Source organism: Equus asinus, chromosome 5 (genome assembly GCF_041296235.1).
Source record: "Equus asinus isolate D_3611 breed Donkey chromosome 5, EquAss-T2T_v2, whole genome shotgun sequence".
NCBI classification, from domain to species: domain Eukaryota; kingdom Metazoa; phylum Chordata; class Mammalia; order Perissodactyla; family Equidae; genus Equus; species Equus asinus.
Genome location: NC_091794.1, coordinates 51,842,935 through 51,870,420, shown reverse-complemented (window position 1 = coordinate 51,870,420; position 27,486 = coordinate 51,842,935). Strand labels below are relative to the sequence as shown.

At 43.4% G+C, this 27,486-nt stretch overlaps 2 protein-coding genes and 1 long non-coding RNA gene across 3 annotated transcripts in view; all 3 read right to left on the bottom strand.

The window, feature by feature from the left end:
* WDR49 (WD repeat domain 49) overlaps positions 1-27,486 on the bottom strand; it is a 523,215-nt gene that overhangs the window by 448,574 nt on the left and 47,155 nt on the right. The window contains 2 exon segments of the mRNA XM_070509548.1: positions 23,581-23,729; positions 25,383-25,550. Coding sequence (XP_070365649.1) covers positions 23,581-23,729; positions 25,383-25,550 — 317 coding nt within the window.
* Positions 2,450-6,269, bottom strand: LOC106834659 (ral guanine nucleotide dissociation stimulator-like). The gene is made up of 4 exons (XM_044771037.2): positions 5,752-6,269; positions 4,619-4,812; positions 3,019-3,212; positions 2,450-2,751 (listed from the first exon to the last, which is right to left on the bottom strand). The coding sequence occupies exons 1-4, from the start codon at positions 5,845-5,847 to the stop codon at positions 2,588-2,590; spliced, it is 648 nt and encodes a 215-aa protein (XP_044626972.2). The 5' UTR covers positions 5,848-6,269; the 3' UTR covers positions 2,450-2,587.
* Positions 6,724-10,915, bottom strand: LOC139045263 (uncharacterized). Its single transcript, XR_011503294.1, has 3 exons — positions 9,200-10,915; positions 7,903-7,945; positions 6,724-7,211 (listed from the first exon to the last, which is right to left on the bottom strand). It is a non-coding gene; the product is annotated as an uncharacterized lncRNA (long non-coding RNA).

Below are 27,486 nucleotides of genomic sequence, written 5' to 3'. Positions count from 1 at the left end.
GTCCAGCGGTGGGGGGCGTGGGAGCTGAGCCAGCGTCCACAACGTCTCAAAAGGTTCTCCCTCTGGGCTTTCTGGGAACCAGAGCCCTGGTCAGGCGGGAGAAAGCAGGAGAACATGGTTCTCTATCAAGAGTCTCCAGCCAAGTGAGCTGGCTTTGCGCACGTGGCTGCCTAGTTGCGGGGGTTCCAAGTCTGTTGGGGTCTGTTGTCAAGGAAGTGACCTCATTTCCTGCAGTGCCCTTACCTGAGTGCCCCCCTCAGATACCACCCATGCAAACAGTCCTCTGGCCATGGCCTTGCTCACCCCCCTTCTCCATGCGACGTCGTACGCGTACCCAGGAACACCAACACACCCGTCTCACAGGCTCCCTAGAGGGTCTGGGTGCGGCCGAGGTCCCAGCTTTGAGACTGACGCAGAAACAAGTCCTCTTCCTTACCTCTTCTGGATCCTGCATAAGCCGTTGTGTCTCTCAGGGCCTGTCGGCCTCCTGTCTGCACACTGGGGAGGACTGGAGCGTGGACTTGCTAGACATGTCCTCTGGCGTGTGTCCTACCTTAGAGGACAATACCTCTCAGACTGGAGGCGTGTGTCACTTGCAGGCAATGCCTCCCACCTCGTGTTTCTTCCTCTTGCCACTTGCCCTGTGTCTGCTTCTCTTCGGATCCCACCCTAGAGTCCATCCTTGCATCCAAGGTCAATGTGTGTGTGTGTGTGTGTGTGTGTGTGTGTGTGTGCATGCGCGTGTGTGCGTGTGTGTGTGTGTTTGTGTGCGTCCGCGTGTTGTGTGCTCAGGTTGTGGAGGCCAAGAAGAAAACAGCTCCCACAAAAGGGAGGGATTGGCAAGAGCTTCTCAAGATCTCATGGTTCCTAGTTTCAGAAGCCAAGCCTCCGCGTGGGGTCCCAGTCTTGCCCTAGAAGGTCAGAACACACACTTACCCACGGGACTCACCCTGTCGAGGGCCATTCCATACCCCTCTAGGGGCCTCAGTTTCCCAATGTTCCAGTGAGAGATTCAATTCAGGACTGCATAGGCCTGAGCTCAGCAGAAAAGTGGCCGCCACTGCCTCCACCGTGGGTGTGATGTGGGCAGGGCTACAATCAAGGGTGCCCCGGACCTGGGCTCCTCCTCAAACAAGAACTGACCAAATGCCCGTGTACACTGCCGAATACTCCCCCTCACCCCCATGCCATCTCCAGATCTGTAGGCACTTCCACCAACACAGCCTTCTCCAGAGGCCCCTGGGAATGCCTGTGTGCAGCCAGAGCCCCAGCCTTGAGGACGCAGAGCTGGCTTCCTCCCTGGCGCCGCCTTCTTCCTCATCTGGGATTCTGGGCAAGGCATTGAAGTGCTGGGGTCTTCTCCTTCTCCCGTCACTGGCCACCTGGGATCAGGACTTCCTGGTCTAGACCGCCTGCTGTAATCCCCTCCTCTTGAGTGTGGACTGACTTGAGCGATTCCACAGAGGACGGCAAAGCGATGCCGTGTCACTACTGAGATTTGGATGTGGTCAGTGGTCCCTGAGAACGCGCAAGGGGATAGGTGTGACTACTCACAGCCCACTCTGGGGCATCAGGTACCAGGAAGGAACAGCCCCAGGCTCCTTCCCGCACCACACCCTCACACACCCACACACCCACACCGCCCTCACACACACACACACACACACACACACACACACTCACACACACACACAGACACACACCCGCGCCCCCGCACCGGAGCTCAATGAAGAGCTCTGCAAAGCTGGCCACCCCTTGTTCTGGGCAGTTGTTTCTTGGTAGAACGAGGGCATCGTTTCTTATGACTCATCTTTAAGTCATTCTTTTACCAAAGTAACATTAGTTATCTATCTCAAACGTTAAAACTTTGGGGAATATATTTTACTCCACGATACGCTTCTTGTAAACGCCAGTGTTTCATACGCGATGAGAATATTTTTAAAATTTGCCCATTTTGAAAACGTTACCGTGGCCCATCCAGGAAAGCGAAAGATTTGAAAGGGGTCTCCCTGGCCCCGACATTTCCCTCGCTGTTTCCAGCTCTGGTGTCACACCTCCAATGGGTCCCCATCCCCAGGAAGTGAAAAGAGGGAATAGCGGGGCATCCTCTTTGAGACAGAATCTTTGATCTCCGGGGGATTTTTCTTCTTAATGAAAACCGCTATCTCAATTTCAAACATCCGGAGTCGCTCACCTCAGACCAGACCCAGCCAGGCACAGGAGGCCACCTCTGGAAGGCTGGCACTTCCATGCAAACTCCGGAGGAGGGAAATGCATGGAGTCCGACAGAAGGAAACTCAGTGGCTACCGGGGACTTGCGGTGGGAGGAAGGGAGACTGACTGCTTCCCAGGGACAGGGTTTCTCTTGGACAAAAATGGGCGGGTACTAGATGCGGATGACGTTGGTGTGACATTGTGAGTCTGCTTCACGCCACTTCAGCGAACAATTGAAAAGAACCCAAGAACTAAACTTTATTGAACTGACGAGATAAAATACAGGGAAAGGTTAAGTAAAGAAAAGCCGAAAACAAAACTTTAAAACCCACGCCATGGCTAGGGGAAGGCGAGGATTCTCTGGGGCTGCAGCTCAGGAGCTGAGGGTAGTGGCTGGGATGCTGCAAGTGCTTGCTGAAGGTCTTGAGCCGGCTGTGGCTCGGAAGATGCCTGTGCGGCTCTGAGCTGGGCTGGGCACGAGAGGGAGAGATGGTGCCGGATCTTCAGGGGCTTCCGCATCTTTCGGTGGAGCTGCAGCTGGAGATGGAAGAAGAGAAAACGCCACCAACATGACTGCCCGCCCAAGTCATTCCAAAGAAAGGGACCCTCTGCCGCCAATCAAGCAGTCTCAGTCCAAGCACCACGCCCCCGAAAGTCTTCCCAGACTCGAGTCCCTGGCAAGAGTGATCTGAGCCCGCCGCCCCTTGCTCCCAGCCGAACCCCAGCCTCTGGACACTCTGCTCCGGGGGGCGCAGCGCCATCCCCTCTGCACACGCCCACGTCACACACCCGAGTCCTCCTCACCCTCAGTCTTGGCCTCAGTGTGCTCAGGGTGCTCCAGCTGGGAAAGAAGAACGCGGGCGCGGTGCTCCAGCTCCGAGCCGGGCATATTGAGACCAATGTAGGCCAAGAGCAGTTCCAGGCTGGGAACATCTGGGGGCTGGATAAAATCCTCAGGGTACCATCGGAGCCAGGCGCCCAGAATGAAGGAGATGGCCCTGAGGACGGACAGGTGGGCAGCAGAGTCAGAGAAGGGTCCTTTCCTTGCACGCTGGCCTCCCGGGCATCCCTGTGCGGGCCTGGGCTCCTGGGCCTCCCGCTCCTGGCTGTCCAGGGGCCAGTCCTACTTGGCGGCCACCTCCAATCTGGCAGTCTTGGCAGAGGTAGGCCAGGGCACCAAGGAGGGGCTAGGAAAACGCCTTTGGAAGGGGGAGCCCTGTGCCGTGGTGGCGTCACCTCTCCTAGGCCTCAGGGAAGCCTGACACACTGCTTGGAGCATCTCTCTGCCCACTGCCCACTGGAACGTCAGCTGCGTGAGGGCAGCGAGCGGTGCAGTCTCCTCTTTGCATTGCCCTCCCTGGCACACAGGAGGTGCTCCCAGAACATCTGACCAGTGAGGGAACAACGGACATTGTCTCCCGCCCATGCTTCCCAGGGCCCTCCTCTTGCCTCCAACTTTCCCTCCTGGGCCTACGTGCTGCCTGATTCGCCAGGTGTCCCATGAGGGTCATGCTCCCCTGCCCCGTATCTCGACCAGGGAGGGGCTTATGTGGCCCCGGAGCACTCCCTGAGCCCCCTGAGCAGGAGCTGAGCACCCGCTGGGGAGGTTCTAGCAGATGAGTGAGCGGGACGCTGCAGGCAACTGCCCTCCAAGTGTGGACGCTGGGCGCCCTCCTAGGGATTCCAAAGCCCACTCACTTTTTGAGTTGGTCTAAGGGTCCGCCGTCCTCATCGCCATAGGCAAGGACACAACCGTATCTAGAAGACACAGGAGGACGTCGCATGCACTGGACTGTGGATCAGGCCTGCGTGAGAAGCCTAGCGGCGCTGTCTGACTCCCAAGGAGAATGGAGCCCTGGAGGGCATGGCTGTCGCCTGCTCTGTGCACGGGATTCTGGTCAGTGCCTAGAAAACTTTCTGCACCTAGTGGGGCCCTCTGTGTGTGCGTGATGAAGGAAGGAGCTCCAACCGGCCCCTCCCTCCTGCTTGAGTGGGTCGGGGGCCTCGGCTCAGCCCAGGGATCGCTGCTCTGGCTTCACCCAGGTCAGAGACCTAGAAGAGCTCTCCCATCTCCTTTTCCAAAGGGAAGACAACAGCTCAGTGAAGGCCACGGGCACGCTGAGGGACGAGGCGGAGGCTTCGCCATAGGCAAGAGGAATATCCTCAATGAGCACAACCACAGCCCCTCCGCTCCAGTCGACCCTCCCAGAGGGTTAGGCTTCTCGAGAAGCCTTTGCAGGCAGCACCTGCTTGAGTCCCTACAATCTCCCCTGGAGGCTGATCCTCTCTTCAGCCCGCCTTGCAAGGAGCAAACCGAGGCTCGGGGAGGTGCCGTGACATCCCCAGCCTCACAGCTAGTAGGTGGCTGAATGCCCACAGTGCTGCGGAGGGGCACGGCACTCACCTTTGAAACAGCAGCTCCAGCACCTGTCGTGTGGTGGCAAAACCTCTATAAGTGCACAGGAAGCTGTGGACGTAGGCGGTGTCGCCCTCCAGGAAGGCGGGCACCAGGTGCTCCACTCGCTTCTGCCGCGTTCCAGCCTGGACGGTCCACACCAGGCGGGACGCTTTGCTCTTCGCTCGGGATGGATTTTCAGCCTGGGGTCAGACAGAGGGGCCGCTTGCCATCAGAGGCCGCACCGCGGGCCCCAGGAGTGCCGGGGACTGGAGGTCGGACCGAATGCCCAAGCCCGCGGTGACTTGTGGCCAGAAGTGGGCATCATTGCCCAGGGCAGGGAAGAATTCTCGGGATTCCAAGTAGGATGTGAGGTGCAGAAGGATTAAACCTCTTGGTCTCCTAGGTCTTTGGTGCTGGCAGAGGAGTGACAGCCCTTCCCTGGATGAAGAGCATCAACCCTGGGGTGGCTGACCAACTGCCCATTCTAGACAGGAGAACACAGAGGCTTTTCGTGGGCTGGGAGGGATGAGGACGGGAGGACAGGCAGGGTGATCAGGGCGGTGCTGTGGAAATGGCAACAGAAGGTGCGGGTTCAGTGAAGGGCTGAGTCACTGGGCTAATGGGTCTCCCTTCTGGAAAGTTGGGCGGCCTGCTGAGGCCCGATGCCCTGACCTCGAGAGGCCACGTGGACGTGTTCCTCTGGACGGCAAAGGCAGAGGACCAGAAAGAACACTGTGAGCCCCATGTCCTTTTGGGCAAAAAGCATGCCTATCCATCAGGATGCTGCGTCCGACTGGGAGAAGGTGGGGAAGGATTGCCAGGCCACATGGACACGTGAGGATGGGAGTTCAAACAGGAAAATCTCTACAGAACGCAAAAGGACTCTTGAACGCCCGTGAGCTGATGGGCTAGAAATGTCTCTGCTCTGCTGCACCTCTGTGGACAGGGCCGTCTCCTCTGGCCAAGACGGGGGCTGGGCCCGCAGGGGAAGGTCGGGGGAAGAGATGGGGATTCAGATTCCTTGGGGAGCAGGGCTCCAGGCAGGAGCCCCGGGGCTGTCTCAGGGCCTTCGAAGACCTGGGGTCCTCAGTGCTGTCTTGGGGCCCTGGGGCTTGGGTCTCCCCAGCACCCGCACTCACCCTGAGCCGGCCCTGGCCTCGCTTGGCAGCGTGGGGCACCTTCCCTTCCTGCAGGGTGGTGGAGTCGAGGGCGTCGTTGCTCAGCTGCTGGCCCATCTCCTGAGTGACGCTCTGGAAAGACAGTGCCCGGCAGCCAGGCGGCAAGCCTCAGAGACCCGACTGGCTGTCTTGGCTGGCTCTCACACCTCTGTGACTCTCTCCACTCTGGACACACATACCCCGCCCCACGGTCCACACAGACCTCCAGCGAGGAGGGAAACACACGGCAGCCTGAGGGCCTGGAATGAGGAGGCAGCTTAGGGGTCCCCTTTCAGTCCCGCCAGCCCTGTCCTGGCTTGGGAACGTGACGGGAAAAGCAGGTTACTGCCAGCCCACCAACCTTCTGCGGCCAAGGGCAGATCCTGCCCACATGTCCCTCTGGCCCCCACACTCACGAGGAGACGGGATGAGGGCTGCCCTGGGAGGGCTCGGGGAGCTGGTCTGGCCTCGATTGGGCTGCTCTAGGCTTCCTCATGTTACCTGAGAGGACCTCCTGCCAAAGGTCCAGCGGTGGGGGGCGTGGGAGCTGAGCCAGCGTCCACAACGTCTCAAAAGGTTCTCCCTCCGGGCTTTCTGGGAACCAGAGCCCTGGTCAGGCGGGAGAAAGCAGGAGAACATGGTTCTCTATCAAGAGTCTCCAGCCAAGTGAGCTGGCTTTGCGCACGTGGCTGCCTAGTTGCGGGGGTTCCAAGTCTGTTGGGGTCTGTTGTCAAGGAAGTGACCTCATTTCCTGCAGTGCCCTTACCTGAGTGCCCCCCTCAGATACCACCCATGCAAACAGTCCTCTGGCCATGGCCTTGCTCACCCCCCTTCTCCATGCGACGTCGTACGCGTACCCAGGAACACCAACACACCCGTCTCACAGGCTCCCTAGAGGGTCTGGGTGCGGCCGAGGTCCCAGCTTTGAGACTGACGCAGAAACAAGTCCTCTTCCTTACCTCTTCTGGATCCTGCATAAGCCGTTGTGTCTCTCAGGGCCTGTCGGCCTCCTGTCTGCACACTGGGGAGGACTGGAGCGTGGACTTGCTAGACATGTCCTCTGGCGTGTGTCCTACCTTAGAGGACAATACCTCTCAGACTGGAGGCGTGTGTCACTTGCAGGCAATGCCTCCCACCTCGTGTTTCTTCCTCTTGCCACTTGCCCTGTGTCTGCTTCTCTTCGGATCCCACCCTAGAGTCCATCCTTGCATCCAAGGTCAATGTGTGTGTGTGTGTGTGTGTGTGTGTGTGTTTGTGTGTGTGTGCATGCGCGTGTGTGCGTGTGTGTGTGTGTTTGTGTGCGTCCGCGTGTTGTGTGCTTAGGTTGTGGAGGCCAAGAAGAAAACAGCTCCCACAAAAGGGAGGGATTGGCAAGAGCTTCTCAAGATCTCATGGTTCCTAGTTTCAGAAGCCAAGCCTCCGGGTGGGGTTCCAGTCTTGCCCTAGAAGGTCAGAACACACACTTACCCATTGGACTCACCCTGTCGTGGGCCATTCCCTACCCCTCTAGGGGCCTCAGTTTCCCAATGTTCCAGTGACAGATTCAATTCAGGACTGCATAGGCTTGAGCTCAGCAGAAAAGTGGCCGCCAGTCCTCCACCGTGGGTGTGATGTGGTCAGAGCTACAATCAAGGGTGCCTCTGATCTGGGGTCCTCCTCAAACAAGAACTGACCAAATGCCAGTCTATGCTACCGAATACTCCCCCTCGGCACGGCTGAAATAATTATGCTTCATGCATAGTATAGGGTAACCTCTCCATCTACCAACACTTACGACAAATTTAAAATAACCTAATCAATCCTTACCAGATAAACAGCATTACCAATCCTTCTAACACCAAGAATATATATTTATAAAATAAATTGTGTTGTCTTGGCAAGATTATCTTACTAAGGAACTCATTCTGGTTCTTAATCATTACTAACTTATTTTTCTTTAAAGCATTCTGTAAACTTTCCAGAAAATGCTTATCCTCAAAAATACAAATTCTACAAGAAGTAAGACTTTCAGATGTATTTCAATGAGTTTAAATAAAAATAGAATTGATAAACTGTTATTTTAAATGTTAAAGCCATAAGATTAGAGACATCCAGATCATTCTCAAACACTCATATTAGTAATGATAGTCATACCCTCATTATTCAAAATCCTGTCTTGTTCAGTATGGACCTCCTTCTAAAAAATAGAAACTGCATGTCAGAATAATAATCTGGGGCATAGTTGAGCACAGATTAACAAGAATTCAACAGTATTAATGGACCATAATTTCCCTGGAATCATTTTCTACTGTTGTTCAAGTAATTCATATTGGCTTTAATATTTCATTGACATTTAGTCACACAAATTAAATGAAAAATTAAAAATAGACGAGTGATAACCTTTCTAGTTTATGACAGGTTACTTCTTGCTATCAGCAATTAAAACTAGAAATATTCTATCAGAATGTGGCTATTCATTAATTTTTCTTAAAATTAATTTTTATTGTTCTTTTCTTCCTATGGAGAACTCTTAACACTCTCAATTAATGATCCCATTAAGTCCACCTTCCCTCTTTAATTCTCTCATTTTTCTGTCTGCTGAGAATCAAAGCGACAACATTGACACACGACAACAAGATACACATTGATACAACATTGATACACAGCCATCAATGCATACAACGGTGTTCCACCCTTCCCCTAGAAATCATGTCACAGTATGTGACCTCCATAAGATTTTCAGTTTTCCCTGCACCACCACATTCTATACCAGTGGTTCTTAACCTTGACATTAGAAACATCCATGGTGCTTTAGAAATCACCTATGCTTGGGCTCTTTCCCCAGGCCAATTAAATCAGAATCTCTGAGGATGGGACTCAGGCAACAGTATTGTTTTTTAATTCACCAAGTATTTCCTTTGTACTGTTCCTGAATGTCTCTGCTTGGTTTTAAGGTCAACGCTGATCTCCTTGAACAAGAAATCTTCTCTCTGGGCTGGCCTGTGGCCGAGTGGTTGCGTTGGCATGCTCTGCTTCTCTGGCCCAGGGTTTCTCACCGGTTCGAATACTGGGCGCGGACATGGCACTGCTCATTCAGGCCATGCTGAGGCGACGTTCCACATGCCACAACTAGAAGGACCCATAACTAAAATATACAACTATGTACTGGGGGGATTTGGGGAGAAAAAGCAATAAAAAGAAACAAAAAAGATTGGCAAAAGTTGTTAGCTCAGGTGCCAATCTTAAAAAAAAAGAAAATCTTCTGAAAAAAAAAAATCTTCTCTCAGCTTAATCAGTAATTTCACTCAGTAATTTCACGTGGCTTGGCCTTAAACCAGATAACTGTGCTCCCCTTCTCTCTTAATCAGTCTATATCCTTTTAGTCATGGAAAATACCCCACATTATTTCAGTTTTATTAATTAAGTCCTCCGAAAAATGTTACTTAAATACCTAGTTCTTATTTGAGATTCCTGGATTCTCCTCTTCTTTTACGTTGAAGCTGGCTTTTGGAATAGAATTATACCACAGCTGAAAAGGAATATATTTAATATCTATTTTCATTCCAGATATCTTAGAGGAGTTTTGCTTATTCTTAGTAGGAAAAATAAATAATTGACAAACACCTAAGGTTAAAAATTGCAATTGAATAATTAACGCTTGTTAATTTATGTTTTCCACAAATTTTCATCTAAACTGTACTTTCTATTTACATGATGATGTACCAGAACTCATGGTGTCTGTCCAAACACACTTACTGAGTCAAGTTCTTGAAATGGCATATATGGGGGCTTCCTATTTCATCTTCATTTTTATATCAGGAGGAAAAAGTTTCTAAGCTATTGATTTTCTCTCAAGGCAAAATTTAGCTTTTCAAATTATGAAGATGACATAACATTCTGCTTAATCTTTATCTTGTTTCAATTGTTCACTGTTTAGTAATGCAGGATTACAAAAGCAAATACTGTATTACTCATATACACTAGAACTGGAAACCAGTGGATTAAAGACTCTAGACACCAGGATCCGGGTTTTAAGATGACTCGAGTTTGTAGCTTAGGTGTGTGGTTTTACCTCTCTATTTCTTCACCTTCCTACAAAGAGGCCCCTGCCAGCTCTGAAATTCTGCCAATTCTGCCTAGAATATAGTGAAATGGCTCAATCTATTATCTGTAGATTTCAAAATAACAGCAATTCAAACCAATTTAAGAGCTGTATTGTGAAGATTGAACTAAAGAAATACAGGACATCACTATGATTTCAGTTTAATTTTACTGAAGACTTTCTCCCTGCTCCTTCCCAGCAATGGACAGAATCATTTCACACAGGCATAATAAAACTCTAATAGTTAATTAATTAGTAAATAAACAAATAAAACTTTTCTTTCGTCCTATACATATTACATTTATAAATGGGTAACCTCGTGGATAAGCAGGTGCATGAATAGATGTATGGCTGGGCAGAGGATCTGTTTTCAGTGTCCTTTTTAAAACCAAAACAGCACTATTTACATATTGGTAACATGTCCAAATTTAATTCAAAGTAGTTAGAAGAAAACAAAAAGATTCTTAATTTCCTAATGATGATACAAAAGTGAGGGAAAAGTAGAAAATAGACTCAAATGACTCTATCAAAATGAGACTTGTTTGGTTTCATCAAACATTTACTACTAACTCCTGCCATTCTGTAGGGGATAGATATAAAAGGAGAATAAGAAAAAAGAGAGAGAGAACATACTGCTAGGGGATTCTGAGGATAGCGGTGCAGCATCTCCGCTCTCCAGGGGTAATCCACAAAAATGGATAGCCTATTTGCAGATAAGAGGATAACAGGAACTGAGGGCATTGGTCCTCCTGAATACACCTTTATGTATTAACAAGTCTATTTATTTAGAATTTAAGCCTTTGGATAATCCACAAAAACATTGTCAGTGATTGCTTGAAAGCAATTTTGTTTGACATGATATATGCTAACAAATGTATTTTACTGAATACCTGATGTTTTTATCTTAAGGTCATATAACAGATCTTCTTTTAAGAATATTTTACCATTTTTTTCCCAGGACTGAAGTCAACTTAAAATATTAGTCAGAAATTGAAGTCTTCTCTTGTGCTATTCATCTTTGAATTGTTACCATAACCATTATCTTCTCTTTTTTCATGCTTTCCTTTTTTTTTTTTTTTTTTTTGCTTGAGGAACATTAGCCCTGAGCTAACATCTTTGCCAATCTTCCTCTATTTTGTATGTGGGATGCCTCCACAGAATGGCTGATGAGTGGAGTAGGTCCACGTCCGGGATCCAAACCCGCGAACCTAGGCCACTGAAGCAGAGCATGTGGAACTTGCACCACTTGGCCATGGGGCCAGCCCCTTTTTAAATTCTTTTCAACAACAATGAGAGAACACATGCAACTCTAACACAGAGATTTCTATTATGTGCCTCTGTGCATTCTATCATTGACCTTGAAAAAGTCAACACATTTTCTAACACTATGAATTTTTCTGCAAAAACCTCATTGATTTCCCAGTTCAAGTTAACTAATACCAACATTTTATTTCAGGTATTTTCTTTTTTCAGAGCAAAAGCTCATTTGGGGAATTTTTACATTTCAATTAAATTGATTTTTGCCATTATCATTACTCACATAACACTGAAAAACATAATAGAATTTTTCCCAGTCTTTAAAAAAATGTTTTCTAAATTTGCCTTTCAAAGATCACTCGTCCTCTTTTACTTTAAAGTAAACTTAAACACTTTAAATTTCTTTTCTTTTTTTACTCACTTAATATTTAAACTAACAACAGCTTTGAAGGAAATAGGTGTAAAGCAGCTAGACCAGGGGAATCATCGCAGGCTAGGTTTGCATAGGGGGTTCTCCTGCTTCACAGAAACACAACTCTGAAGAAAGCATAATTTCTGTTGCCTTGCTGGGCTTTCAGAGAATGGGGACAATCTCCACTGGTCCGAAAGAAGAAAGAGGAAAAACGAAACAGATTTAAGGTGGAGACAGTGAAGAGTAGGCATAAATGCAGAGACTACAGCCAGGAGCCTAACCTTGCACCAGCAGCAAGGTGGAGGCCCTGGCCAGAGGCTGTTCAATCAAACTCAACGACAGAAAAGGAGACTGCAGTAGACTCCAGACAGTAGTTTTCCTCATCTCCACCTCGCAGAAACAAATACAAATCTTCTCTGGAGGAAAGCACCTTCAACTGAGTTCCTCAAAATGCCTACAGTTTAGCAACAGCAAGAAATGAAGTAACCATAACAGATAACCAAACATAATAAGAAACAAGTCACCATGAGAGAGAATCACCAAAATAACAAATATCAGCTTTGGGCCACCAACGACTCCATATATTGGAATTATTAGATAAGAATATAAAATGATTAATGTGAAATTAAAGAGCTAAAAGTCAAAGTTCCCAAGATAAGCAAGCAACAAAAGACTATCCAAAATTACCAGGCAGTTAAAAAAATGTTTTGGAAAAAAAAAAAAAAAACTACGTTAAAATTAAAAACTCAACATATGGGTTATAAAGAGAGTGGAAACACCCCCATTAGAAATACGTCTTTTAAAGTCAAGAATATGATAAGCGTGCCTCCTGAAACATGGAGGAAAAACCTGAACAAGGAATGGGAAAGAAATTTGTGTGTAAAATTTTTCTGAAAGACAGTTAAAAGAATGGGTAAATGGGGAGATACAGGGAGCGCTTTTTCAATATTTTAAAGATGTCAAATACCATCATATTTAGTTAGACTCCAATCTAAACACTAATATAGTTTTCATGAAACATGAATAGTGATCCTAAAATTTACTTGGAAGGATAAAATGGCAAAGGATAGTTAAAATTGAAAAAGAAAAACAAGCAAGAATTGCCATAATAAGTATCAAAATATACAATAAAACCATGGTGGGTAAGTAGCGGTGTATTAATCTAGGAGAAGGCAAGTAGACTAATGGCAAGAATGAAGCATGCAGAAACAAAGTCATTTGTCTAAACACAGTATAGACAGTCATGCAAATGATGAAAATAATGGCATTTCAAACCAGTGAGAGAGACAAATTGTTCGAAAAATAATCTTGGCTATCCATTTGTAGAAAATAAAAACTTTATGCAAAAATAATTCAACAAGAGAAAAAGCATTAGCAGAAAATAAAGAATATTTTATAAAATTTTATAAAAATTTTATTTTTTAAATTTTTTTGTTTCTTTTTTGTAATTAATTAATTTATTTATTTTTGGATGTACATCATAATATATTTCGAATTCTGTGTAGATTACATCATGTTCACCACCCAAAAACTAATTATAGTCCATCCCCTCACATGTGAGCCTAATCACCCCTTTTGCCCTCCCCTCTCCCCCCTTCTCCTACAGTAACCACCAATCCAATCTCCAATACTATGTGTTTGTTGTTGTTTTTATCTTCTAGTTATGAGTGAGATCATATGGTATTTCACTTTCTCCTTCTGACTTATTTCACTCAGCAAAACACCCTCAAGGTCCATCCATGTTGTCACAAAATGGCCAGATTTCATCATTTCTTATGGCTGAGTAGTAGTCCATCGTGCATAAATACCACATCTTCTGTATCTATTTCTCCCTTGATGGGCACCTAGGTTGCTTCCAAGTCTTGGCTATTGTGTATAATGCTGCAATGAACACATAGAGGTGCAAGTATCTTTATGCCTTTGTGTTTTCAAGTTCTTTGGATAAATACCCAGCAGTGGGATAGCTGGATCATATGGTAGATCTATCCTTAATTTTCTGAGGATACTCCATACTGCTTTCCATAGTGGCTGCACCAGTTTGCATTCCCACCAGCAGTGAACAAGGGCTCCCTTCTCTCCAAACCCTCTCCAACATTTGCTGTTTCCTGTCTTGTTAATTACAGCCATTCTGACCAGAGTGAGGTGATACCTCATTGTAGTTTTGATTTGCATTTCCCTGATAGCTAATGATTTTGAGCATCTTTTCATATGCCTGTTGGCCATCTGTATATCTTCTTCGGAGAAATCTCTGTTCAGATCTTTTGCCCATTTTTCAGTTGGATTCTTGGGTTTTTTGTTGTTGAGCTGTATGAGTTCTTTGTATATTTTGGATATTAACCCCTTATCTAATATATGGTTTGCAAATATCTTCTCCCAATTGTTAGGTTGTCTTTTCATTTTGTTGATGGTTTCCTTTGCTGTGCAGAAGCTTTTTAGTTTGATGTAGTCCCATTTGTGCATTTTTTCTTTTGTTTCCCTTGCCCGCTCAGACATGGGACGTGAAAATATGCTGCTCAGACCGATGTCAAAGAGCGTATTGCCTATGTTATCTTCCAGAAGCTTCATGGTTCGGGTCTTACCTTCAAGTCTTTAATCCATTTTGAGTTGATTTTTGTGCATGGTGTAAGGGAATGGTTTACTTTCATTCTTTTGCATGTGGCTGTCCAGTTTTCCCAACACCATTTATTGAAGAGACTCTCCTTTCTCCATCATATGCTCTTGGCTCCCTTGTCGAATATTAGCTGCCCATAAATGTGTGGGTTTACTTCTGGGCTCTTCCTTCTGTTCCATTGATCTGTGTGTCTGTTTTTGTGCCAGTACCATGCTGTTTGGGTTCCTATGGCTTTGTAGTATATTTTGAAATCAGGGAGTGTGATGCTTCCAGCTTTGTTCTTTTTTCTGAGGAATCCTTTGGCTATCCAAGGTCTTTAGTTGTTCCGTATAAATTTTAGGATTCTTTGTTCTACTTCTGTAAAAAAATGTTGTTGGAACTTTGATAGGGATTGAGTTGAATCTATAGATTGCTTTAGGAAATATGGACATTTTAACAATGTTAATTCTTCCAGTCCAAGAGCACAGAATATCTTTCCATTTATTTGTGTCTTTTTCAATTTCTTTCAGCAATGTTTTATAGTTTTCAGTGTACAGATCTTTCACCTCTTTGGTTAAGTTTATTCCTAGGAATTTGTCATAATTGTAATTGGGATTGTATTCTTAATTTCTCTTTCTGCTACTTCGCTGTTAGTGTATAGAAACACAATCAATTTTTGTATGTTGATTTTGTATCCCGCAACTTGACTGTATTCCTTTATTGTTTCTAAAAGTTTTTTAGTGGACTCTTTAGGGTTTTCTAGATATAAAATCATGTCGTCTGCAAAGAGTGACAGTTTCACTTCTTCTTTTCCAATGTGGATCCCTTTTATTTCTTTTTCTTGCCTGATTGTTCTGGCTAGGACTTCCAACACTATGTTAAATAAGAGTGGTGACAGTGGGCATCCTTGTCTGGTTCCTGTTCTTAAACGGATAGCTTTCAGTTTTTCTCCATTGAGAATGATATTTGCTGTGAGTTTGTCATATATGGCCTTTATTATGTTAAGGTATTTTCCTTCTATACCCAATTTATTTAGAGTTTTTCTCATAAATGGATGCTGTATCTTGTCAAATGCTTTCTCTGCATCTATTGAGATGATCATGTGATTTTTATTGTTCATTTTGTTAACGTGGTGTATCATGTTGATAGATTTGCAGATGTTGAACCATCCCTGCATCCCTGGAATGAAACCCACTCGATCATGATGTATGATCTTTTTAATGTATTGTTGCATTCAATTTGCTAGTATTTTGATGAGGATTTTTGCATCAATGTTCATCAGTGATATTGGCCTGTAATTTTCTTTTTTTGTGTTGTCCTTGTCTGGTTTCGGTATCAGGATAATGTTGGCTTCGTAGAATGAGCTAGGAAGCTTCCCCTCCTCTTCAATTTTGTGGAAGAGTTTGACAAGGATAGGTATTAAGTCTTCTCTGAACTTTTGGTAGAATTGACCAGGGAAGCCATCTGGTCCTGGGCTTTTATTTTGGGGGAGGTTTTTGATTGCTGTTTCGATCTCCTTACTGGTGATCAGTCTATTCAAATTTTCTACTTCTTCTTGGTCCAGTTTTGGAAGGTTGCATGTCTCTAAGAATTTATCCATTTCTTCCAGATTATCCAATTTGTTGGCATGTAGCTTTTCATAGTATTCTCTTATTATCTTTTGTATTCTGAGGTGTCCGTTATAATCTCTCCTCTTTCCTTTCCGATTTTATTTATTTGAGGCTTCTCTCTCTTTTTCTTGGTGAGTCTAGCTAAGGGTTTCTCAATTTTGTTTATCTTTTTGAAGAATCAGCTCTTGGTTTCCTTAATTTTTTGTATTGTTTTTTAGTCTCTATTTCATTTATTTCTGCTCTGATTTTTATTATTTCCTTCCTTCTGCTGATTTTGGGCTTTGTTTGTTGTTCTTTTTCCAGCACCTTTAGATGTGCTTTTAGATTGTCTGTGTGGATTTTTCTCCTTTGTTGAGGTAGGCCTGAATTGCTATAAACTTCCCTCTTAGAACCGCTTTTGCTGTAGCCCACAGATTTTGGCATGCCGTGTTTTCATTTTCATTTGTCTCTAGGAATTTTTTGATTTCTTCTTTGATTTCTTCATTGACCCAATCATTGTTCAGTAGCATTTTGTTTAATCTCCACATTTTTGTGGCTTTTCTGGTTCTCTTCCTGTAATTGATTTCTAGTTTCATACCTTTGTGGTCAGAAAAGATGCATGGTATTATTTCAATCTTCTTAAATTTATTGAGACTTGTTTTGTGGCCTAATATGTGATCAATCCTGTAGAATGTTCCAAGTGCATTTGAAAAGCATGTGTATTCTGTGTGGTTTTTGGATGGAATGTTCTGTATATATCTACTAAGTCCATCTGGTCTAAGGAAACACTAAGCCAGTGTTTCCTTACTGATCTTCTGTTTGGATGATCTATCCATTGAAGTAAGTAGAGTGTTAAAGTCCCCTGCTATTATTGTGTTACTTTTCATTTCTTCTTTCATGTCTGTCAATAATTGCTTTATATATTTAGGTGCTCCTATGTTGGGTGCATAGATATTTACAAGTGTTATATTTTCTTGTTGGATTGTTCCCTTTATCATTATGTAGTGCCCATCTTTGTCTCTTGTTACAGTTTTTGTTTTAAAGTCCATTTTGTCTAAGTATTGCTACCCCCACTTTCTTTTCTTTGCCATTTGCTTGGAAAATCTTTTTCCATCCTTTCACTTTCAGTTTGTGAGTGTCTTTAGGACTGAAGTGTGTCTCTTGTATGCAGCATATACATGGGTCTTGTTTTTTTATCCAATTGGCCACCCTATGGCATTTGATTGGACCATTTAGTCCATTGACATTTAAAGTAGCTATTGATAAATATGCATTTATTGCCATTTTGTCCCTTTTTGTTTTTTCTGGGTGTTTTAGTAGTTCTTCTCTGTTCCTTTCTTTTTCTCTTGCTCTCTTCCCTTGTGGTTTGGTGGCTGTCTTTAGTAATATGTTTGATTTTTTTTTTGTATTACTTTTTTCTTGCTTGTTATAGGTTTCTGATTTGTGCTTACCATGAGGATCCTATTTAATATTCTATGCATATAAAAGTCTATATTGAGTTGATAGACTCTTTAGCTTGACCTCTTTCTAAAAGCTCTACTTTTTCACTCCCCTCTTCCCACATTATGTGTTTTTCAAATCATATATTGTCTCGTCTTTAGTGTGTGTCTATCCATTACCCTCTTATCATTGAAATAGGTGATTTTAGTACATTTGTCTTTTAACCTTCATATTATCTTTACAGGTAGTCGATCTGCTACCTTTACTATATTTTTACCTTACAAGTGATTTTGTTGTTCTCGTTTTGTTTTTTTGACAATTTTTTTTTTAATCTCTATTTGTGGCCATCACTTTCCCACTTAAATAAGTCCCGTCAACATTTCTCGCAGAACTTGTTTCTTGGTGATAAACTCCTTTAATTTCTGCTTGTCTGGGAAGCTCTTTATCTCTCTTTCCATTCTGAATGACAACCTTGATGGATAGAGTATTCTTGGTTGTAGGTTTTCTCCTTTTAGTACTTTAAATATGTCGTGCCATTCTCTTCTCACCTGTAGGGTCTCGGCTGAGAAGTCCGCTCATAGCCTGATGGGCTTCCCTTTATATGTCACTTGTGGCCTTTCTCTTGCTGCTTTTAGGATTTTCTGTTTGTCTTTAATTTTGGACATTTTAATTAGAATATGTCTTGGTGTGGGCCTCTTTGGGCTTATCTTGTTTGGAGCTCTCTGTGCTTCCTGAACTTGGATGTCTGTTTCATTCCTCAGGTTAGGAAAATTTTCCTCCATTATTTCTACAAAAAAATTTTCTTCCCCTTTGTCTCTCTCTTCTCCTTCTGGGACACCTATAATCTTAATGTTAGCACACTCGATATTGTCCCAGAGTTCCCTCAAACTGTTTTCATTCTGTCTAATTCTTTTTCCTCTTTTCTGTTCTGCTTGGGTGATTTCCCCTATTCTTTCCGCTAGCTTGCTGATCCATTCTTCTGCCTCCTCTACTCTGGAGTCCCTCTAGTGAATTTCTCATTTCCAGTATTGTGTTCTTCATTTCTGATTGGTTTGTTTTTTATATCTTCCAGTTCTTTGCTAATGTGCTCACTGTGTTCATTCAATCTTCTCCCCATTTCTGTGAGCATCCTCATGATTTTTTTTTTGAACTCTTTGTCAAGTAGGTCACTTGTTTCTATTTCATTTAGTCCTTTTTCTGGGATTTTGTACTGTTCCCTTGCTTGGAAAGTATTCCTTTGTCTCCTCATTATGCCTCTTTCTCTGTGCTTGTTTCTATGTATTAGGTGAGTCAGCTATGTCTCCTGATCTTGGAGAAGTGGCCTTATGTATCAGATGCCTTATGAGGCCCAGCAGTGTGCTTCCCTCTCATCACCAGTCCAAATGATCCAGGAGTGACCCCTTTGTGGGCTACTTGTGTCCTTCTGCTGTGGCAGGGTTGCTCCCACTGCAGGTACCCAAGGAGTCTAGTCTTTCCTTCCCTGGCCAGCTGTTTGTAAATCTGGCTTGGGGAGCCTCAGCACTGTTGGCTACAAAGTCCATCAGCCTACCTCTATTGCAGTTTTCCTCTTAACTGGGTTGTTACCCAGTGTAGCTGGTTCCTGGGCTCAGGGGCTTACAGTTGTGGTAGGCAAGGCTGTTGTCAGTTCTCTTAGGAGTGCAGCTGAGTGGGGCTGGCCCTTGGCAGGTGGCACTCAATTGTTTCAGGCTTTGGAAGGTGGAGCTGATCCTTTTTATGGCTATTTGTGAAGCACAGGTCTTCTGCCACTGATAAGCCTCACCCCCCACAGGACGACGGACACATCAACACAGTCCTGGTCCATGCACACTTAACCCCCCGAAGCATACTCTGACACCACACTGCAGAGGCCCGCACCTCTCCACCAGTGCCCCCCACAGTTCACCTGGTCCTCACACAGGCCCTGCCCCACAGAGGCAGACACACTCGCTTGCCTGTAGAGGATCAAGGTACCCAGTCAATGCAGGCTGAAAAGTAGCCTCAGGGCTTGCTGTTAGGTGGGGTCGATCTCTAGGGTGGGTTGCCTGCCCTGGCTGAACTGAATTAAATCTGTGCTCTAGTGGGCACGGCAGATCCCTGGGCTAACAGGCCAAAGGATGAACCTCAATGGCACCCACCAGGGTCAGTGTCAGCACACCTGGACCAGCTCAGAACAATGGCCCCCACCAATGTCTCAGTCTCCAGAGAGGTCCCTCCTCTCACCAAGATGCCCCCAGAGCCCACAAGGTGAGTCTCATTTCACCAAAGGACTGTCAGCCTTCTCTCTGGTGATTTTAGGTTGCTGCAATGAGACAGTTTGTGTGTGGGCCCTTTAAGACCTGGGTCTTTTCAGCTTTTGACCGATAGGTTTTCTGGGGGTATCCTCACTGCAGTTAATAGCCAGCAAAGCCAGACAGTAAGACCCCCATCTCATTTGGGCTGAGTCTGAAGGATGCTTGTAGCAGTATCAGCCCTTGCTCCAGACCTCACTCATCCAGGGAGGGCTGCGTACCTTAGGGTGGCTCCTGCCTGGCCAGCTGAGAAGCTCTGCTGCTCCCAAAGGTGGATTTTTTCCTCTCCAGCAGGAATTTCTGCCCCTTCTGCCTTAGTCAGAACTGTCCCTTGTGGGAGTTCTTTTCATCCAGTTTTCAGTTTTCAATCCGGGGCAATTTTTCCAAAAATAGTTGTAACCTGGTTGTGTTCATGGGAGGAGATGAGTTCAACGTCTACTCAGGCCACCATCTTGACGAGATCCCCTTATTTTATTTTATTTATAAAATTTCAATTTTATAAAAATGGAAAACTTTTGGACCAAAAAAACAACCTAAGTTAAAAGATACATGCTTGAAAGAGGTACGATATTTACATCACATGTAATAACCAAAGGATAATCAAAATATTTTTCAAACTACAAATCAATAAGAAAAAGACAGAGTCTAGTTAATAAGATAAAGGGCATGATCAGATAATGCACAAAAAGCAAGAAATATAAATGGTCAATAAACATTTGAAATAGAAATTCATCTTAATGTTTTGTCCATTAGATTCACAAAAAAGTGAACAAATGAATGGTATCCACTTCTCGACAAGAGAGTGGGGAAATAGCCACACACATCTCTGATGAGTATTGCAATTAGTACCACATTTCTGAATTGAAATCAGCAATATTTATGAAAATGCCCCGAGAAGTACATCCCTGTTGACCCAACAGCATCACCTCTAGGAACTTATCGCAAAGAAATTTACTTACGAGTCTTAATAATGTGTGTGTGTGTGTGTGTGTGTGTGTGTGTGTGTGAGATCATTGGTTTATAAAGATAAAAAGTTACAATCAATATCTCTTTTAATCAACAGGTGATTGAATAATTAAGTTGTGGCCATCCATGCTATAAGTTACTATGTAGCAGGTAAAAAGTCAGATCTATGTATACTCACACAGAGAAACCTCCAGGAGAGATTGTTTAGGGAAAAGCAAGTTGCAGAAAAATATGACTCCTGTGATATCATTTACATGAAAAGTAATATTAAATTCTACCTTGTATTTGTACACACACATAGGATGTTATATATAATAATATAGTATAAAAATACCATATATTGTTGCAACACAATATTATAATATATAACACATTAGGTATATAGTAAAACAATATGAAAAGATACACACCAAGTGTTAAAAATAGCTATTTCTTGGGAGAGGAATTGATTTGAAGAGGAAGTAAGCAAAAGGACTATTCACTTTTTGCTTCCTTATTTGTAATTTTTATAGGAGGGTATAAACCCATTTGTGTAATTTAAACAAAATAAAAATGCCTTTGTTTGTGGATGGATAGAGGGAAGTTGAGGGGGAAGGGGATGCAGAAGGGAAAGCAAGACAACCAGATAAGATGCAGTCACCAGCACAAAAGTCTGACTTGGCATTTTTCTTCTCACCCTTGGGTCTACAATACAAAAACCAGGCTCTAGCAAAAAATCAGAAGCTCAAACAAAGGATTAAGTTACAAACTGACCTGATTCTGGTGGCCAAATCAGGATTAGCAGCCCAGGAGAGAAGAGTTAGAAGCAATAGAAAAGCCTAATCAGGCTCACTGGTGGGAATGTCAACCCCCAACAGAGAGACTTCCCCTAGGCTTTGACAGTCCTTTTAGTCCCCGTGGTGATTTGTCCTCCAAATGACCAAATTGCTGGCTTCCAGCAGGGCCTTGCCATCCGTGACTGCCATCTTCTGAGGCAGTTTTGGAGTCCAAAGCAAACTGCAGTTGGGCAATTATTTAGCATGACATCAAATTCTATAGGGATAAACTTATTGTTTAATCACCGCTAGAAATTGGCAACTGAGCAGTCTTCCAAAAAAGAACTGGAATCTCAGATAATTTTCAGAGCAAATTATTTAGATCTAAATTGCTTTGGTCTGAAAATCCTCTGATTTAGCAACTCATTGACCAAAACATGGCTCAATCAAAGGCTCTTTGAAAAAAGGATGCTTTCTTTCATTTTCCCTGTTCCCTGACTTAACTCTAGTCGCATAAAATACCCAAAATAACTTTATGACAATAAAGCCAAGGCTTAACCTGGTAGCAGAAAGCCCTGTTGTGTGTTGTGAAGACACAAAGGCCCAGATTATCATGCGTTTATCAAAGTGAGTGGATTTAGACTAATGTGAAAGACAGCATGACAAGCTTTATTATAATGTAATGGTTTAGAAGTCAAAGCAAAAATAGAATGATAAAACTGCTTGGGAGGAAGTCAGGGAGTCGTAACACTGCTGGTAGTTGTACACAATCAATTCTGACTCTAAGGATATTTTTTCACTTGCTTTTAAATAAAGCCTTCCAGAGAATTCTGTAATGATAAATACCTGGTATTTCTTTCAATTTATGTTTAACAGAGATTCATTCATTTAAGATTTGTTGAGGGCCTACTACGTGTATGGCACAATCCAAAAAAGACATAGTCGCTAACTTCACAAATTCTGTCAGTTAGTTGACAGTTAGACTATTTTACATATCATATTCAACATGTGTTCAATGTACATTAATATGTGATAGGTCCTGGGAAACAGAGAAATGAATTTAACAAATAATTTTTGCCTTTAAGCATTCAAAGTCTAGTGAAAGATACAATGTGCATATACAACCCTCCAGTATGCAAGTCACATTGTGTTAAATTCCATAATGGAGGTTAAGACAAAGTGCTAAACGTCTCGAAAATTGAAACAACTAAATCTGACCAGGGCATCAAAAAAAGTCTTCTCTAAGTTTCATTGGAACCTTAGATTCTCAGTAAGGTGTCTTCACTTCAAGCGGTCAACAAATAATCACTCAATAAACACTACAAGGTACTAAGCATTGTGATAGATACCAAGTATACAAGCTGAAAAGACACTGACCCTGCTGCTTAAAAAAGCAAACTAATCATTTCAGTACAAGATGACACATGCTCTAATGAGGGGGACATAGGTACAATGGAGTACAGAGAAAGAAACACCTAAGTCTGCAAGAAAGACTCCAGAATGTCTGAAACTACCAGGAAAAATAGGCATTTGTCAATTGATCATGGCAGAGAGAGAACTGAAGGCAAAAGGAAGAGCGTGTTGCAAAGTCATGAGATCACGTGGTGAACACAGCCAACGGTTTGATATGGCTGGAGCCTTAAACGGGTGGAAGAGAAAACCAGGAAGTGAAGGGGACTGGGAGACCAGGGGAGCCTCTGTATCAGAGGTTAAGAATTTTAGAGTTGATATGGAGATGGAGGGCAAGGATGGGAGATTGAAGAACTTGTCTTACAAACGACTTAATTAGCAGAATAGAGGGCAGATGGAGGTCAGACCAACCTGAGAGAAGGGAGACAAGCTAGGAAACATTTGTAGTGCTTTGGGGAAAGGAAAATGAGATTTTGAATTAGAGCAGTGGCAGCTGAGAGGGAGAGGTGAGGCTGATGAACATATTTTGATGGTAGAATCAAGGGGAAGTGGCAGTTGATTGATGAAGTTTAAGAGAAAGGGAGATTTTTGTGATAAGTCTACAGTAAAATATGCAAGTTTGGCAGGACTTACGGGTGGGGTGAGGCTAAGGAGTTGAAGATGAATTTCTATATAAGTTTTACATATCATGTACCACTTTAGAATAAAATAAAAAGTCAGGTTCACCTGAAGAGTCTCAGAAGCTGTCACCAATGTCTATTATTCACCCTTCTCTTCATGGATTAAATTCATGAATCCATGGCTCAAAAAAATTTTTTAATGAAATACGTTGTCTAGGTGCCCAGAGATATTGTTAGGTGACCATCAATATCTTTTCCAAATAGAGACTTTCAAAGACATAGTAGCTAGCCAGTATATTTTAAAAATCTATACCATCTCTCAGAGGAATTCAGAACCCAGGATAGATTTGGGTAGGAACTGAGGAGGCAGAACTAAATAAATTAAATGCACAATGTTACTTACTTTATCTTTGGAGAAGCTGAAAAGTTGTTTTCTTGCAGCAAAGAATTGGACAGCTATTACACTGGCTGAGTGGCCCCAGAGAACACCGACTGGCTTAGAGACAACGTAGGGGTTCCAAAGGCCAACTTTATTGTTAGTGCCAGCAGTTGCTAATCAGAATTCAAAAGAAAAAGATCTTTTTAATAACATGGCATCTTTTTGTAGAAATGAGTTTATCACATATCCGTAGGTTGATAAATGCCTTCTGGGCGCTAAGGTACCCTATCTCGAAGGAAGGAAAATCTTGTCATTGCCCAACGGCCCAGGCTAACAGGGCATGAGTTCTATCATTCAAAATAATTGAAAAGGAGGGAGTAGGAGGAAGGGGTACGCATGAGGTGAAAGGACACGACAGTCCTATTTAGGAGGCAACCAGCAGGCCAACCAGGAGGGGACAAAATTCTGCTTCCTTGTCCCAATGTTTCTCCTCTCCAGTCAGCTCAGTCTGGGAATGTAAGTAAGAAAGAACTAAAATAATATTTAAGGTTTCCAAATTGATGAAAAAGTATAAGGAAACAAATTATGTTCACTGTCATGTAAATAATCAAGTATTTACAAGCAACGAAGCAGCATCCATGTGCTTTCGACCTGCTTTATTGAGAGAATGGAACACGAATTGGCTACATTCAGGGAGCCTGTCCAGAGCAGGAGCACAGAGCTTCCTCAGGCCTGTGAAGACCCAGTAAAGCACTCTTTCTTGTTCCCTGGTTTAGGGCTGACTGTGGAGCTTATTTTTCCAGCATTATTCCAGGTACAAAGTAGAGATTAGCACAAGGGGGCTGAAATGATGAATCTATGAATCTATGAAATGGTTGACATTTGAGTCCTTCCAAACTCAATTCACCAATCCCACCAGTCTTCCCTGGCAAATCTACAATACTCTTTGAAAAGTTGCTGTTGGCATATTCCCAAGTTCATATTCAAGGTATCTTTTACCATGACAGTCAGCTATTATTGTTAGGGATTTTAGAGACTCAGCCCCCTGGCTGATATCATAGTCTTTATGTCAATGATAATTATTGAATGAGGATTAATATGACCCATTCTATAGGCCCTACAGATGGGCCTCTGTAGGGTCTCTGTAACTACCCTGTTAATTTTTCAATACTACTTCACTTTTTTACAATTTTGAACTAATATGTCAAATTATCAGCTTTTAAAATGTTCAAATATTTTATTTAAATAGTTAATACCTGAAAACATTTATAGCTTATTTCCTCAGCTAAAATATACTCTTTTACATAAAAATAACAACTCTCCTTTAGTAAACTAAAGCTAGGAGAATCTGAAAATTTTCAAAAAGCATTAGAGTTTGTATTCTGAAAAATGCTTGAAAAATGTCCTGCATTTCACAGTTCACTATTCTGCGTGTGTGTGTGTGTGTGTGTGTGTGTATGTGTGTGTAGTAGCAAGGAAAATGATGTATTTGTTTGGGTTGAACACTTGGTGGCTAGAGAGATGGCCGAATGGCAGCCGCTTTGCAAACTGTCTTCTTTCTCTATATCATTTTACATTCCTACCAACTCTAATAAAAACACTAATTAAAGCATTGGGGCACTTTCTCATTTTTCACCCCAATGTAGTTCATATACACTGCACATCATAATGCATCATTATCAGGCTTTCTCAGGCAATAAAACATGAGCTGTTCAAGTTGGTCTCTCTGGCAGTAAAGCAACAAGGTGGAGAGGCTCCGTGCATACAGATATGCAGCCCAGACTATTTCTGAGGCCCTCATAGTTACCATGATTTATTTTACATACCAATTAAATTGAGCCAATAGTGGTAATCAAAAGCGTGAATGCCCTGGGCAATGTTGAAGGATGTCATTTTAAGTTGCTTTTTTGATTTCTCTCTCCAAGCCAGCACCACAGTGTTTGTCTTGCTGGTTGTACTGGAAATGAAGGTGTCTAAAGATGCATTGTAAGTAACTGATTAAAAAAAAGAAAATTATCAGTTGATTTCTCACAAGAAATTAGCAAAATAGAACTGTTTTAATATGTAAAGTTAAAAATTAAACTTAGATTATGATGACACAAGTTGATACCTAGAAAACACCCCACTAACCCCTTCTGCCACCAAAGAACTTACAGCGAGAAGTTACAGCAAAGTCTGCATTTGGACTTTTCTTCCACTCTAAGGATACCCTGAAATTTGTTTTAAATAGATGGCAGGAAACAATATTAATCATAATAATCATATGGGATTCCAGAGAAGTAAAATGAATAATTGGCCAAATTGCTAGGTTTTTCCTCCTGGGCCTGAAGCAGGCACACAGGAGCTTAGCAGCCATCTGCTGCTCTCCCAGAACAAGCTCCTGTCTAAAACATGGTTTGTTTAGGTGTTGACTGGTCTAGAGTGTTTGAGAGTGGAATGGTCAGAACTCAGTGCCGTGCCAAGATTCACAAACACAGCTAGAGGCTCAGGACAATTGGCTGTCCCTGCATTCCCGATGACCAGATGTCGTGGAGCAAAATCCCACTCCCCAAGCAAGGAAAATGACCCTGTTGCCTTTGTCAGGAAGATCTTTCATTCCTGTCAGACTGACATGCTCCAAAAGGCAAATAGCCATGGCTGCTCTTTCACCAATTTCCAACCACCATGCCTTCCGTGGTTAAGTGGAAATTCCCTTCTGCATTTTGCTCAGACAATAATTTGTGCCCCAGGGGCCAGCCCCTTGGCCGAGTGGTAAAGTTCACACACTCCCCTTCAGGATCCCGGTGTTTTGCTGGTTCGGATCCTGGGTGTGGACCTAGTACTGCTCATCAAGCCATGCTGAGGTGGCATCCTGCAGAGCACAACCGGAAGGGCTGCTAGTAGAGTATACAAATATGTACTGGGGGGCTTTGGGGAGAATAAGAAAAATAAATAAATAAATAATTTGTGCCCCAAAGTTGGATGATTTCTGGTTTGACCTCAAGATCAAATTTCTGCCTCAGACAAAGAGGGATGTTGTAACTTTATAAAGCTTAAGGGAAGTTGCTGTAACAGCAAGGGTCTTGGAAATATTTCTGATCTGCTTATTATATAGAATCAAGAGTGATACACTTGGAAGATGATTCTGAACTTGTTCCTAGCACTCCTGCACTTCTTATGAAACTAATCACTGACTGCCTTGTGTTCCCAACTATCTTGGAATGTAGAGATAGTGTCTCCCTTTGGAGTAAATGGCAGACATACTTTATTTATACCCAGAATAAAAAGATAATGTCTTCCTCTAGAGCAAAAGGCAAGCATGCATCCTGGCTACTGTAAGAGATTCAGATTCTCTAAGCTTGGGGTTCCTCTTCTGTAATGCAACCCACTGCACATACAGGCATTCATCTGGGACCATCTGCGTTGCCACCGTGGGACTTGGAGGCAAGGAGAACTGACACAAATATGCTGATACTCATGCTGCTTGCTGTGCTGTGACTAATACAGGCCTTTTTCTCTGACACAGAGGTCTTATGTCCTCTGTCCTTTTAAGGTTTTTAAAAAATTTCTTTTTCCAAGTGAGTACCACAATATTTTTATTGTTGGTTGTCAGCAGTGGAAATGGCAAGCTAATTTATTAGTAGATAACTTGCCGATAGCATAAAATCTCAGACTCTTCACAGATCTTAACAGGTACCTTTGTGCCAAAGTACTTTTAACTTCTTTTTAAAAAAACATCCCTCAGTAAAAGATTAAATACAGCATCGAGTTTTACTGTTTGGGTGAAAGAACTTAATTGGCTTTATATATATGTGTGTGTGTATATGTATACCTGTATGTATACATGCATATATGTGTGTGTATACATGTATATGAATACATAAGTTTCCAAATAATTTTTTAAGGCAAGGAAATTCTCAGAAGCAGAAGGATAGCTCAATACATTCCTTT

What these genes read in the sequence shown, in the direction of transcription:
- LOC106834659 (XM_044771037.2), bottom strand. Translation starts at nt 5,847, where the DNA reads ATGGGCCAGCAGCTGAGCAACGACGCCCTCGACTCCACCACCCTGCAG. An exon ending in GAGGCCAGGGCCGGCTCAGG is followed by an intron (nt 4,813 to 5,751) that starts GTGAGTGCGGGT and finishes GTCTGACCCCAG; the next exon opens with GCTGAAAATCCATCCCGAGC. An exon ending in CACTGAGGCCAAGACTGAGG is followed by an intron (nt 2,752 to 3,018) that starts GTGAGGAGGACT and finishes TTCCATCTCCAG; the next exon opens with CTGCAGCTCCACCGAAAGAT.